Below are 15318 nucleotides of genomic sequence, written 5' to 3' on the forward strand. Positions count from 1 at the left end.
TCTACTATGAAATCGCTGCCCTTGTCTCCTACGCCCTCTACTGGAGAATTCTTAACACAGGAATTTTTCTTTCAAATGCTTAAGGATTTTAAACAGGAAATCAAGGAATTTGTATTGGAGCTATATGGTAATTTAAAGTCTAAAATTGCCCAACTGAAGGCGAGTACGTCTGTAGCTGTGTCTACCCTGACAGATTATACCGCTGAAATGGAGAATAAATTGGAAAGCTTGGAGGAGGCTAATTCTAAATTGACTACTAATATTCAAACTTTACAACAAAAAATTAGAGATACTCAAGAACAGCTCGTTATGATAAATTTTAACAAGAAGGCATTTGCAATAAGAGTCAGAGGATTGCGCGAAAAGGAGCGAGAGAATCTGAAACAGACCTTTGTTGAGGCCTTCAGCCATGCGGTGGGAAGCCCGGGACTTAATTTTGATTGGCAGATCCGGAAAATCTATCGCCAGAACTCGATGGTAGCGGAACAGCGACAGCTCCCGAGGGACATAATTATATATTTCTCCACAAAAGAATCCAGAAATGCGATTATGCAAAAGTTTTACAATAACAGGTTGCGAGTCGATGGGCAGGATCTGATTGTCTTCAAAGAAATACCATCCCAGATGTTAAAAGCAAGAAGAGACTATACTTTTCTAACTAAGGAGCTTATAAACCACCAGATTCAATATAAATGGGAGGCCCCAGCCGGCATTACGATCACATTTGAGAATCAAAGATTTCATCTCAATTCTGTTTCGGAGGCTTGAGATTTCTACTATAAGACTTTGAAGGCGGGACTTCCTGATTTACTTGGAAAAGAGGAGAGACAAGCCGAAGGAGAAGGCAAGCAGCAGACCACATGGCTGCAAGATGGAGGGGGTAGCTCTCCCTCTCTCGGAGAAGCAGAAGAGCGGAGACCGAGGATTTAGACATTCCAAAATATTCGCCAAAGTTTTGGATTGAATGGGGGTTTGCGATCTCTCTCCGGTAGAAAAAGTGGAACTGGATATTGGTGGTGCGATATTGGGACTGAATTATGTGGATGCTGAATGTATACTTCACGGGACTTGTATGTCTGAATTTTAATTTAAACTGTCCAGGACTCTAAAGTGAAGAGAGTGGTGATGGTAACTTTATTGAACTTTAGTTGGGGAGGAGGGAGTCGGGTAACGCGAGATAGGTGGAGGGGGAGCGAAAGCCTGATCAGAGTATTTCGAGTTAAAAGGTAAACTGACCTCTGTGTGAATTATTGTTTGAAAATAAGGTTAAGAAAGATCATTTGGAGGGACTATGGGAAATAGTGGTAAACATCAGAGAAGCAAGGTATGAGAGTAAAATGCATGCGGAATGATTTATGTTGTTTAAATGCAAAGGACGAGGGTAAAATGCATGCGAAATGATTTACGTTGTCTAAATTCTATTAGAAGGGAAAGCTTGATGAGATTATTTTAAAATAGAAGGCAAATTGATTCTTGTGTAAAGTATATGTGGAATGATCCACGCTGCTTAATTTTTATTAGAAGGGAAAGTTTGGTGAGATTATTTTGAGCTAGATTGTATACCGATGTCTGTATAAATTTGTATAAATTTTTATTTGAATATAAGGTTAGCTTGAGGAGAGTATTTTAAGATAGAATGCAAACGGATTTTTGTGTAAAGTATTATTTGAATATGTGGATAGATCCACGCTGCTTAAATCTTATTAGAAGGGAAAGCTTGGTGAGATTATTTTGAGCTAGATCGTAAACTGATGTCTGCACAAATTTGTATAAATTTTTATTTGAAAATAAGGTTAAGGAAGATGAACTGGAGAGTCTATAGGAGGTTGGGGTAAATAACAAAGAAGCAAGAGACAAGAATAGAATACATATAGAATGATTTATACTGTCTAAATATAAATAAAGATGAGGGGCTGAGCTTAATACAAAGAGCTCTTTTTTTCTTTTTTTTTCTTTATTTTCCTTTTCTTTTCTTTTCCTTTTTATAATTTGTAATCTCTTTTTTATCTATTTTTTTTATATATATTACTTTTATTTTGAATTCATACGATCATAAGATACTTTAGAAGGGGTTTAACAGAAGGCAGTGCCAGGTGTGGGCCCTGGGAAGTCGGGGGGACTAGGGATGGGGATTTATGGGGGGTGGGTGGGTGGGAGCTTATATAGTTTCAATAAGAAGAAGAATGCACTTATATACGGTTGTTCTTTCTTTTTTTCTTTTCTTTCTTTATATTTTTTTTCCTTGGTTTATTTTATTTTTTATTTCTTTATTTTTTATCATATTATAGCTCAATAAGAGTTGAATAAAGGAATACACCAAGGGGAGAGGTAGAGGGAAAGAAGAGGGAGGAGTAAGGAAGGAGTAAGGGGAATGTAAGGAGGGCGTAAGGGGAATGCTAGGAGGAAGGGGAGAAAGGAAGGTTTGAGGGGATAGGGAAGTAGGAGGGGAGTGTTAGAGGGAGGAAAGGAAAGTTGGAGGGGAAAGATGGGGTGTATGGAGGATGGAAGTGTCAGGTGGGGTTGTGAATGATGATGAGTTGTGTTTTCTTTTTTATTTTATTTTATTTCTTTTCTTATAGCAAATATCCAGTATATAAGTGATTGTAAAATGGAATCTGAAAATGAATAAAATATATATTGCAAGACAAAGCAGCTCCCTGCCTCCCCTTCAGTTCCAGGGTGATGGGATTAAGACAGGGCCCTGGGAACATGATAGGATTATGTTCTACTCATCTCACCACATGGCACCTGGGAAGATTACATCACCCAGCAAGGCTCAACCAAGCCTGGGACTCAGGAGAGCCTACAGGAGTTGCCCCTGCATGAATCCATGGGAGTCTGACAACTAATCAGAATACAAGCTCAAATTCAAAAGCCCAGAGAGGGCATAAAACCTGGGCACTTTCAGTATCTCTGCCCTTTTTTCTTTGAGATCCCCAAGGCCTGTCACCCTGTCGACCATGAAACCACCTTTCCAAGCAACTTTCATGAATCCAGTGTCTTTTCCCCCACTTGGAAATGAACCTAGACATATATTTCTTCCAACATGTGAATCACTGCAGTTCTTAACAGTAACATGGATGTTAAAGAAATCTGGTGTAGTAAGATACCAGAAAGACATAACCAAAAAGCACATCCTAGAAGTTAATAAACATACGGGCAAGAGCCATAGTCAGGAGAAAACCATACATGTACGAAAACCACTAGGAATAACAAAGACATAGAATCTAATCGAAGGCAAGACAAACATCATAACCATTTACATAAAGTTGACATCTACTCTCAAGCACCCGCACAGGAAACAAGCTTCCTCCCCTTTGTGGCAGGATGAACCCCAAGGACAAGACACCTAAGAAACAGAATCAGAAGACAAGAATCAGAGACAAACAGAATCAGAGCAATCATCCAGAATAAATAAATCTTTGTAAATCAGAAACTTACACAAAAGCCTCAAAAGGAAAAAAAACTGTACAAAAGGGAAAACCAATGCATGTACTGTGTGCTGCAGACTCGGGAACGTCTGAGCTGCCTCTCGTCCTTCCCGTTTTTTTTTTCTCAATAAAACTCATAACTTCCAGGCAGCTGTCTTCACAAAACTTGCTTTTAGCGTCGGTGGTGACTCCCAATTGGAATGGACATTTCTTCCAACACTGGCTTCCCCATTGACTTTGCTTGTCCAAAGCTTCACCTGACCCTGAGACACGGCAACCGTTGTAAATATGAGTCAGTGGCCAAGCAGCTGAATTTGGATCACATGACCATGGGGATTCTGTAATGGTCTTTATTTATTTATTTACATTGTCATTGTACGTATATACACAGTAAACCCATACAACGAAATTCACATAACACCCGGAAACCAGGCCCAATACACATGACAATCCCCAAACACACCCACCCACCAAAAATTCCCCACCCCTTTAGTGTGAGCAATGGACATAAGTCACTTTTTCCAGGGACATTGCAGCTTTGAAGGGCCATTAAACGAATGGTCGTTAAGTGGAGGACTACTTGTAAGGCAGCCATTGATGATTTGTTATTATGGCACAATCATGAATGTTGGTCATTGTAGGAGATGTGTTGTCAGTTGAGGACTGCCCTGTTAGGATCAGTGAATAAGGCAGCCGCCTTTATCTGGCTACTCCAGTTTTTCCCCAAAAGGGTGATTTCCAGCTAACTTAGCTGCTCTGCATCCCCTTCCCTTCCCTCATCCCGTCCCTGGGCTTCGTCCCCTCCCTCTCTCCCGTTTCTCTAATTGCCTGGGGCAAGAAGCAATGGACTCGCTGCCCAGCTGACCATCCCACCCAGGACCGGGGTGGATGGGTGGGCGGCAGCAATGGGGACCCCCGAGTGAATGGCAATCCCGACATTTAGAGAATGGGAGGAGCTGGACGGAGAGGGGAGGAGCTATAAGCGCTTCCACGAGCGTGGCCGGGAAGGAGGGGGCTTAGCCGGCGGGGCTGCGAGGAAAGCGAATCTTTTCCTGCGTGCATCTCTTGGAACGAGGATCAGAGCCGCCTTTCCGTGAGGGCGCCAGGTAAGAAGCTCCCACCCTCCTTGCTCCCTCCCTCCCTTTTTCGCACGTGGTAATCGTGGAGGAAAACACTTGGCTGGGGTCGCTCTGGGGAGGGGGATCCACGTGCGTGGCCTGCGGCGATCGCGGATCTTTTACTGCGAGCATCTCTTGGGGGCGGGCGAGGAAGAGAGCCGCCTTTTTCCTATCGAGTTCCAGATAAGACGCTCCTTCCTTCCTTCCGTCTCACCTGGGGAACTGCTTGGACAAGTGACCCTTAATAGAAGTTTCTGAGGCGCTATTAAGATCCCATTTTATCCTTGGGGAGATTATTACAATTATTTTCCTGGCCCTTCCTGATCGTTTCACTTCCTTTCTCTGCTCTGTTTCATATCCGGGAGGCTTGGAGTTCAATGGCTGCGAAGCCGGCGGAGAGAAAAGGGGGCGAGCCCTTCCAGGAGGTGTTGTTTCGGGGAGTTGCTCTGGACGAGCCTCCTCCGGAGAGAGCATCGGGAAAAGTCTCCTTCTGATGCCCTTTAATTTCTTTGCCCTCGTTTCTTTCATCCCTGAATTCCAGTTCATTGTTCAATTTAGCTGCGTTCTTAGTCTTGTGTGTATTTAAAAAAGTATCGCCTTTCTTTCGGGCAACTTTATGTGTGGACTTCAACTCCCAGAATTCCTGAGCCATCTCTGTCATGTATTCTGGGAGTTGAAGTCCCAACAGCCATTAAAGGTCTATATTCTTTCATTTTTACAGTAGGCTATTCCAAACGGCATGTCCCAGCTGTGAAAAAGTGTTTCTATCGTCTTCTCTGATAATCTGATAAGGAAAGGTAAACATTATAGAAACATAGAATAACAGAGTTGAAGGTCTTCTAGTCCAACCCCCTGTTTGAAGAGGAGTATTTTATACCATTTGAGACAATTGGCTATCCAGTCTTTTCTTAATAGCCTCCAGTGAAGGGGCATCTTAGGATTCTGGTGATCAGGATTCTTACATTGAAATGGCTGAAATAAAGACTTATATCCCATATCTGGGAAAGGTGATACAGAATTTGAAAGTGAATAGGACTGAGTCTCTTTGTTGGTGCCTGGGGAGGCCTTTTATTCCTGATTAACAACTCAGCACAACTCCCTGAATATGGGAGGAGATCTGCTTGCGGCATCCAGAGTTCACCTCTGTGGTTCTTTAATGCATACTTTCATGGCTGAGAGAGCTGCCTCTGAATCCAATCCTTGGTTCTTCCTCACCTTTCCGTTTTCCCCTCACCCAGGGTGAGCTTGTATGTATTGTTGCTGTGGCTGCAAGGGACTCACATAAAGGGGATCCCTAGTTAGCCTAGAAATAGGCTAAAATCAGTCTGCACTGTATGCTCAAGACGATCCTTAGGGTGTTTGCTAACAAATTAATCCCTTGCTGTTTATTTTTCACTCTTAGATACACTCATGGCCTCATCTTCATCTCCTGGATCCTCAGTTCTTTATAATGGAGGATTAACAGCGGTTGAATTTCCAATGCAGGTAGGAGAAGTCTCCCCTCCCTCCCCAGATGTGCCAGTCTTCCAATAACGGAATAGCACAATTGGAAGGGATGTTGGAGATCTAGTCATGTGACGGCAAAGCTATGGCACACATGCCACAGGTGGCACAAGGAGCCATATTTGTTGGCATGCCAACCATAAGCTCTGGCATGCCAGCTGATTTTTGCTCTTCCAGAGTGATGGGAGAGGCCGTTTTCATCCTCCTCAGGCTTCAGGAAAGCCTCTGGAGCCTGGGGAGGGCGAAAAATTGCCACAACGGGCAAACTGGAAGTTTGTTCCCGAACTTCCAGTTGGGCGTTTGGCAGTTTTTCGCCCTTCCCAGGCTTTAGTAAAGTCTCTGGAGCCTGGGGAGGGTTCATGCGTGGATGTAGTGTGCTCATGGGCAGATGAGCAGAGATAATTGAATTGATATGCACGCACGATAGCACATGCAATTTTGGCACGCCATAAAAGAAAGGTTCACAATCACTATTCTAGTCCATCCCCTTGTTTCAAGCAGGAGACCCTATACCATTTCAGACATGCAGGGGTCCAGTCTCTCCTTAAAAACCTTCTTGCCCACAACTTCTGAAGGCAAACTATTCCATTTGTTTATTGTTCTCATTTTCAGGAAGTTTCTCCTTACTTCCAGGTTGCCTTTCTCCACAATTAGTTTCCATCTATTCTTTCTTGTCCTACCTTCAGGTGCTTTGTGGCAGCCCCTCAAATATTGAAATACAGCTGTCATGTAGTCCTTATTTTCTCTAGACCGGCCATATCCAGTTCCTGCAATTGTTTTTCATATGTTGTAGTCCTTAGGACTTGAATTATCTCATCTGGGAAAAGTTATCTGGAGACTTTTATATAAATATATTTAACCGACTAATTTACAGCAATCTTTGTAATCATCTAGAGAAGGGAGAACATAAGATAGTCAAGAACATCATGAGGTAAATCTAACACATTCTACAGAACACACAGAAAGAAAAAAAGGAGGGAAAAAGGGGAACACCCTGTATATTCTTAAAGCAACCAATCATAGCTTAGATTCCATCATGCAAGAGTCAGCACTCTCTTAATCAGAATTGTATTAGGGCCTATTGTAGACTTTACTGTTCCAGCTACTAAATTCAATATCCTAACAGGCTCCTTTGCCCAACTTGGAAACTGCAGTTTGTTCATTAAGAAGACTCACATGTAATTAATTCATTGAGGTGTTCATTGTTGGGAATGTTCATGGAATACATTGTGTTTTTTCCCTCGCCCTGTGTCAGGATTTGGTATCGTTTGAGGATGTAGCTGTGTTTTTCTCCGTGGAGGAGTGGGCCCTGCTGGATTTTGAGCAAAAAGCCTTATACCAAGAGGTCATGCTGGAAATCAAGAGGAACATGGCCTCCTTAGGTAAGGGATTCTCTTAAGGTATTTAGATTTAGTAGCCAAAGGTCAAATCTTACATCAACTTAATGTGGGATTCATTGTCTCATTGGGAAATAAGCAATGAGCAGCCGAAACCTCCAAGAGAAAACAATGGTAATTTTCTTCCTATCTTTGTTCAATGGGCATACCGTATTTTTCAGAGTACAAGATGCACCGAAGTATAAGACGCATCAAAGTATAAGACGCACCCAGGTTTTGAAGAGGCAATTTTTTTAAAAAAGTAGGTAGGTAGATAGAGGGATAGAGAGGGAGAGAAAGAGAGAGAAATACAGTAGGTAGGTAGGGAGAGAGAGAGAGTAGGTAGTTAGGTAGATGTTTCCAGGTTTACTTAGCCATGTGCTGGAGAAGGAAATCGCTGACAACCTGTAGCACCTAAAACTCATCAACCACTCTAACTAAAGAGCTTTCCGAAAGGGGGGAAAAAAAGGTTTTGCACTCTGCAAACCTCCCCGAAACAGCCTGTTTTTCGCGAAAATGGACCCTTTTTTTAATAAAAACCATGAATAGCCTTGGGGGGGGGCGCTTGCAGAGTGCTTCAGGGGTGTTGGGGGGGGCAAAAACAGCCCATTTTTTTGGTCAAAAAAATGCATGCATAACCTTATGGAGGCTTATAGTGTTGCTGGGGGCTTGATGGTGAGGGAAACGGCCCATTTTTTGCTGATTTCTGTCCTCCCCAGCCCCCAGGAGATCTCTGAAAGCCTCCATAAAGCTACGCAATGCCATTTTGGTGAAGGGGAGGGGTTTCGGGAGGAAAAAATGCATTCAGTGTATAAGACGCACCCAGATTTTCAGCCTCTTTTTAGAGGAAAAAAGATGCATCTTATACTCCAAAAAAATCACTCTAAATCACCAATTCTTTTGCCTTATATTCTCTAGTACTATTACAAATTTACCTTCCACCTCTTCTTCACTGGCTTTGAAATAATGATGTCACAACCTATCCAAAGTGTCCAAAGTGAATACATTATCTCTACCCCTGATTACATCTCCCACTACTCTAATTTTCCCCCTCCCCATATTTACAAATTTCCTTTTGTGATCCTAGTTCCTATCATATCTGTAAATTCTGGTTATGGCTGGTTTCTAGCATAGCAGAGGCCTCAGATCCTAGCTCCTACATACAATTCTCAAGCTTCAGCCTAGCTCATGAGATTAGAAACATATGCAACGTATTTCGTTCACAGGCAAACATGATTTTTTCAATTCTGTAAAAACAATACAACTCTGTTTCCCACATTAATAACAAGCAAAGCATCTTGTTTTGAACAAATGGGAGTTTGGAGCAAGTTTGATATACAGCAATGGTGTTGATCCCTTTTGCACCTAACTTTGTATTAATATTTATTTTTCTATTGCAAGCATGTGATGGATGGGAGATGGAGGATTGTGGCCAAGAGGCAGCAGCACCATTGCCAAAACACAAAGAGGAAGTTGCAGAAAACATGTATGGAAGGCAAAGTTCTGAAGAAAACCTGTTAATGGTTGAACTGGAGAATTGCTCTGGTTTCCCTTGGGCAGATACCAATGTCTTATTGGACACAGATGATTGCCAAGAAAAAGAAGTGTGTTCAAGGTGTAGGAAAACACTTCGAGATGGATTGGGATTTTGTGACTGTTGTGAAAGCCCTGCTGGAGAGAAACAAGATGAAAGCAGGCAACATTCTGGAAGGGCCCTTCTGCCTCCTTTACATGAAAGAATACAAGAAGGAAGGAAAATGGACAAATGTATGGAATGTGGAGAAAGATTCAGTACAAACCTTTCTCTTGCATTGCATAAAAAGATTCACAAAGCAGACGATCTACACAAATGTCTGGATTGTGGAAGGATCTTCAGGCAGAAAAATAATCTCAATTCACATAAGAGGGTCCACAAAGAGAGGAAGCAGCATCAATGCATTACTGGGGGAAAGACCTTCGGAAACAGCACCTCCCTTACTTCCCACCAAAGCGTCTACAGAGGGGAGACATTACATCAACTCAGAGAGGGCAAAACAAAGTTTACTCAGAGCAAGGAACCAAATTCCCAGAAAAAAACCCCCAGTGGGAATAATTCATGTAAGTGCCTGGAATGTGGGAAGAGCTTCCGCTGTGCAAGTAACCTCACTTACCATAATAGGATCCATACAGGGGAAAAGCCATATCATTGCGCTGTGTGCGGAAAGAGCTTCACCCAAAAAGGAAACTTCAATTTACATAAGAGGATCCACACTGGAGAGAAGCCGTATAAATGCACAGAGTGTAGAAAATGCTTCAGGACCTCCAGTGACCTTACTTCCCATAAGAGGATTCACACAGGGGAGAAACCCTATGAATGCTTGAAGTGTGGAAAAAGCTTCAACAGACATGCTACTCTAACCTTACATAATAGGGTGCATAAAGGGGACAAACCTTATAAATGCCTGCACTGTGGAAAGAGCTTCAGTCAAAAAGGTCATCTTAAGTCACACGAGAGGATTCACACAGGGGAAAAACCATTTCAATGCACGGAATGTGGAAAGAGTTTCCATTGTTCTGGGAACCTTAATGCTCATCAGAGAATCCACACAGGGGAGAAGCCTTTTCAATGCCTGCAGTGTGGAAAGCGCTTTGCCCGTTCTGACGTCTTTCATGCCCATGAACGGACCCACACAGGGGAGAAACCATACAAATGCCTGGAGTGTGGAAAGAGCTTCCGTAAATCCAACCACTTAAGTTCCCATAGAAAAATCCACAGTGGAGAGAAACCCTATCAATGCACCGAGTGTGGGAAGTGCTTCAATAATCCACGTACTCTTTCTGTCCATAAAAGGACCCACACAGGTGAAAAGCCTTACAAGTGTACCGAATGTGGCAAATGTTTCACTGTTTTGTGTTCTCTCTCTCGCCACAAAAGGCTCCACACTGGGGAAAAACCATATGAATGCCATACATGTGGAAAGAGCTTCAATGAAAAAAAAGGTATATCCTACATAGCAGAACCCACACTGGGGAGAAACTATATCAGTGCCAAGAGTGTGGAAAACTCTTCATTGATTCTAGAGAACTGACGATCCATAAAATGGTTCACACTGGGGAGAAACCTTATATATGCATGGAATGTGGCATGAGTTTCAGAAGAAGTGGTTGCCTTGGTATCCACAAGAGAATCCACACTGGGGAGAAATCATATACATATTGTGAGTGCGGAAAAAGCTTTAATCAAAGTCATTCACTTCAGAGCCATAGAAGGCTTCAATCAGGGTAGAAACCCTATAAATGCCTGTAGTGTGAAAAATGTTATAATGAGATTGGCAGTCTTACCTCCCACATGAGGATCCACACAGGAGAGAAGCCTTTTAAATGCATCAGCTGTGGAAAGAGTTTCAGAGACGGTAGGAATCTTAAGCTCCATAAAAGAATCCACACAGGGGAGAAGCCGTATCAGTGTCTGGAGTGTAGAAAGAAATTCAGAAGCGGGAGTGACTTTAGTCACCATAAGAAGTCACACAGCAGGAAAAGACAACGCTAATTGGTTTGTGTTGGTTCTTAAAATGTGTTTCATGCCCACAGAGGTTTCCCAGTAGAATCTGTAGACATGCATGGGTATAGGAAGGGCTTCCGAAGTACCATAACCTTCTTCATCCATTATAAAGAAGAGTTGCCTTGTATAACTTGGAATTAACTTTTGGATATTAGATCTTTGTGCTAGACTAGAGTAAATAAGATTAGAAAGAATAAGAATAAGATTTGAATTGAATAGAAATGGAATAGAATAGAATAAAAAATGGGAATGGGATAGGAGGGGAAGGGAATGCAAAGGGAAGGGAATGGGAATGGAATTTTCTCATTGGCCAAGTGTGATTGCACATACCAGGAATTTGTCTCTGTTATGTATGTACATAACATGCAACAACTGATCAACTTTTGTGACTGCAAATAGCAAAGGTAAGTAGGGTAAAACACATCCAGATATCTATGGAGATTCTCAGTCATCCAGGTTGCGGTTGTCCAAAAGGTGCTTTTATCAAAAGGTGGCTGGACTTTTTTTTTCCTTGAAGAGATTTCCCTGCTCATCCAATAAATTTCCTCATTTGTTTCTTCTTGAATGAAAAATGAAACGTTTTCAAAGTCCAGTTGACTTTTTAATAAACCACCTTTGCGAGAACATCTTCAGACGTCATTAGGGTTCAGAATTGTCGCTTAGATATTGTATAGGGAAGGTGGTGAAATATTTTAAGAGCAAACATTGTAATCTAAGTGGTGAGCTCCAGACCTGGTGGTGTTGAGCACCTAATTTCCCTCATTGGAAGGTATCAAGCAGTGGATCTACTATACCCCTGTGGAGAAAATCACGCCAGATCAAAGAGAAATAGGATTTTCAGTGAGCACTTCGCTGGGAGAAAGTGACGGAGGAGAATGAAATATTGAACCAATACGAGACCGAAATGTTTTGTCAAAAGTAATAACTGGAGGGATGTTGCTATGTCTGTACCACCTAACATTCTTTGCGTTTAACTGATTTCTGAGATAAGATATTGATTGGGGTTGATTTCTATTAATGCCCTAACTTATACAGTAGTTAAAGGCTTAGTTTATACATCTCAGATATATTCTTTTTTGGGTCGGTAAATTGGTCAAATTAGGGAACTAGCTTTAGAAAATACAGGCAATCCTTGACTTATGACCACAATTAAGCCCAAAATTTCCATGGCTAAACAAGACATTTGTTAAGTGAGTTTTGTGCCATTTTACAACTTGCCACAGTTATTCAGTTAGTAACATGGTTATTTATTATTAAGGCAGAATCATAAATGTTAAGAATGTGTTGTTTCCATCTAATTGACAATTGCCAATTCATTGAAACCCACCTTGGAAAACCCAAGGAAGGAATTTCTTAACAGCAAAATCGGTCAGGACCTACACTAGGGATCTCCAAAGCTGGCAATTTCAAGATTTGTGGAGTTCAACTCCCAGAATTCCTCTGACATACGTGTTACCATGCCTGCTGGGGAATTCTGGGAGTTGATATCTAAAAGTAGTTGCCAGGTTTGGAGACCCTTGCACTAATGATGGAATTATGGTCTGTGCTTGTTTCTATTGCCTTCCTACTATAAAGTATTTCGAGGTCCAGCACACTGGAAATGGAGAATAACTATGGTCCATATTTCCTTGCTCTTCAAAAAAAGGATTACAAGCATTTTGAGACTCAAATCATAAACGGGCCAAGGTTCTCCATCCCTGGCCTAAATAGAAGGATCCATGGAGATTTAATTAAGAGGTTCAACTTAGAATAAAAACATAAATGCCTCAACTTGCTAATCCAGAGGCCCAAATGTACTATGGGACAAGGCAAAAGGCACAAATAGGAGAGATTTGAAGACCTCAAGAAAGAAGTGTGCTGGAAATAGGAAGTATCATGGAAACCTATGCTATATCATTGCCGAAGCGACATTTACAAAAGTGTTGACGTTTCTCTCTGCATACATTAGGTTAGATTTAAATAGCTTGGCTGAGCATTGTATTACATAGATGCGAGCAGATTAAGATTTTAGTGTAAAACAGGCAGGAAGGACAGTAAAGGCAGATGAGAAAATTCCTCCTGATTCTGACTTGTAAACTGTGGCAAATGCTGTGTAAAACCCTCCAGTGGACGTTGGTGGGGTACAAAGGCTTTGAAAGAGATTTCCTTATGTTATTTTTTCTGCACAATAAACGTTTTGCTTACAAACTCCCAACTCATTGTGTTCAATTGGAGGCATGGGCACATCTGGTAAGGCAGCTGGAGCAGGAAAGGTAAAGAAAAACCAAAAGTCCATTTGAGTCCAGAAGGATCTCTTTCCTTCTTTCAAGCAGATGGCAAGAACAATTCTTGAGGAGGAATTGGGGAATACGCCAGGAACCTCTGCAGACTTCAAGCATGCTCTGATAGGCTTGGAGCTGTATAAATAGGAGGCAAATATCTTCTCCAGGTAGTCCTCCACTTACGACCGCAAATGAGCCCCCAACTTTCGTTCTTAAGTGAAATGTTTGAAAAAGTGAATTTTGCTCCATTTTGTGACCTTTCTTGCCCCTGTTGTTGAGCAAATCCCTGCAGTTGTTGAATTAGTAACAGGGTTGTTGAGTGAATCTGTTTTTTCCCATTGATTTTGCTGGGTCGCAAGAGCTGATCACGTGACCCCTGGACCCTACAACGGTCATAAATGCGATTCAGTTCCCAAGTCCCTCAATTTTGATCACGTGACCATGGGGATGCTGCAACGGTCGTTAAGTGTGAAAAAGTGTCATAACTTACTTTTTTTCAGTGCTGTTGAAACTTCAAACGGTCACTATATGAATTGTGGTAAGGTGAGGACTACCTGTACTGTACTAGCATTTTGTAGCTTTGAAGGGCCACTAAATGAATGGTCGTTAAGTCGAGGACTACTTGCATGGCAGCCATTGATGATTTGTTATGGCACAATCATGAATGTTGGTCATTGTAGGAGATGTGTTGTCAGTTGAGGACTGCCCTGTTAAGATCAGTGAATAAGGCAGCCTCCTTTTCCTGCCTACTCCAGTTTTCTTCCAAAAGGGCGATTCCCCCTAAGTTTGCTGCTCCCCCTTCCCTTCTCCCATCTCTGGGCGTCGTTCCCTCCCTCCCTCCTCTGTTTCTCTGATTGCCTGGAGCAAAGAAACAATGGACTCGCTGCCCAGCTGACCATCCCATCCGGGGGGGGGGGAGAAGCGGCAGCCATGGGGACCCCCGAGTGGGCGGTGCTCCCCGCCCTTTAGAGAATGGGAGGAGCTGGACGGAGAGGGGAGGAGCTATAAGCGTTTCCAGCTTAGGCTCTGGAAAGTTTTGGCTGGGGTGGTTCAGGGAGCTGGATCCACGTGCGTGGCCGGGAAGGAAGGGGGCTTAGCCGGCGGGGCTGCGAGGAAAGCGGATCTTTTCCTGCGTGCATCTCTTGGAACGAGGATCAGAGCCGCCTTTCCGTGAGGGCGCCAGGTAAGAAGCTCCCTCCTTCCTTGCTCCCTCCCTTCCCTTTTCGCACGTGGTAATCGTGGAGGAAAACACTTGGCTGGGGTCGCTCCGGGGAGGGGGATCCACGTGCGTGGCCGGCGGCGATCGCGGATCTTTTACTGCGAGCATCTCTTGGGGGCGGGCGAGGAAGAGAGCCGCCTTTTTCCTATCGAGTTCCAGATAAGACGCTCCTTCCTTCCTTCCGTCCGTCTCACCTGGGGAACTGCTTGGACAAGTGACCCTTAATAGAAGTTTCTGAGGCGCTATTAAGATCCCACTTTTTCCTTGGGGAGATTATTATTATTTTCCTGGCCCTTCCTGATCGTTTCCCGTCACTTGCTTTTCTATGCTTTGTTTTAGATCCTGTAGGCCTGGAATTCAATGGTTGGGGAACAGGCGGGCAGAAAAGGGGGTGGTCCCTCCCAGGTGCTGTTGTTTCGGGGAGTTGCTCTGGACGAGCCGTCTTCGGAGAGAGCATCGGGTAAAGACTCCTTCTGATGCCCTTTAATCTCTTTGCCCTCGTTTCTTTCATCCCTGAGTTCGTGTTCATTGTTCAATTTAACTGCGTTTTTAGTCTTGTGTGCTTTTAAAAAGGTATCGCCTTTCCTTCGGGCCACATTATGAGGTGTGGTCTCCCAGAATTTCCCATGTGTGTTGAAGTCCACATATCTTACAGCGCCCAAAACTGAGCAACCTTGCTGTAGGCTAGCTGTGGGGAACTGGGGCCTTTTAGGACTGGTGGACTTCAACTCCCAGAATTCCTGAGCTAGGTGTGTCAGGTGTTCTGGGAGTTGAAGTCCAAGAGCCATAAAAGGACTATATTCTTTCATTTTTACAGTAGGCTATTCCAAACGGCATGTCCCAGCTGTGAAAAAGTGTTTCTGTCCTCT

General features: G+C 43.0%; 2 protein-coding genes across 2 annotated transcripts in view; both read left to right on the forward strand.

The window, feature by feature from the left end:
* The first annotated feature begins 4275 nt into the window (after window positions 1-4275).
* LOC116502878 (zinc finger protein 883-like) lies at window positions 4276-13143 on the forward strand. Its single transcript, XM_032208857.1, has 4 exons — window positions 4276-4537; window positions 5952-6034; window positions 7308-7434; window positions 8830-13143. Exons 2-4 carry the CDS (start codon window positions 5960-5962, stop codon window positions 10494-10496), a joined length of 1869 nt encoding a protein of 622 aa, XP_032064748.1. The 5' UTR covers window positions 4276-4537; window positions 5952-5959; the 3' UTR covers window positions 10497-13143.
* A 1098-nt stretch (window positions 13144-14241) lies between these two features.
* LOC116502875 (zinc finger protein 345-like) overlaps window positions 14242-15318 on the forward strand; it is a 34575-nt gene continuing 33498 nt past the window's right edge. Inside the window, exon 1 of the mRNA XM_032208852.1 lies at window positions 14242-14909. Within this exon, the coding sequence (XP_032064743.1) occupies window positions 14810-14909 (100 nt within the window). The 5' untranslated portion in view covers window positions 14242-14809. The remainder of the gene's footprint in view (window positions 14910-15318) is intronic.

The sequence above is a fragment of the Thamnophis elegans genome, chromosome 2 (genome assembly GCF_009769535.1).
Source record: "Thamnophis elegans isolate rThaEle1 chromosome 2, rThaEle1.pri, whole genome shotgun sequence".
NCBI lineage: Eukaryota > Metazoa > Chordata > Lepidosauria > Squamata > Colubridae > Thamnophis > Thamnophis elegans.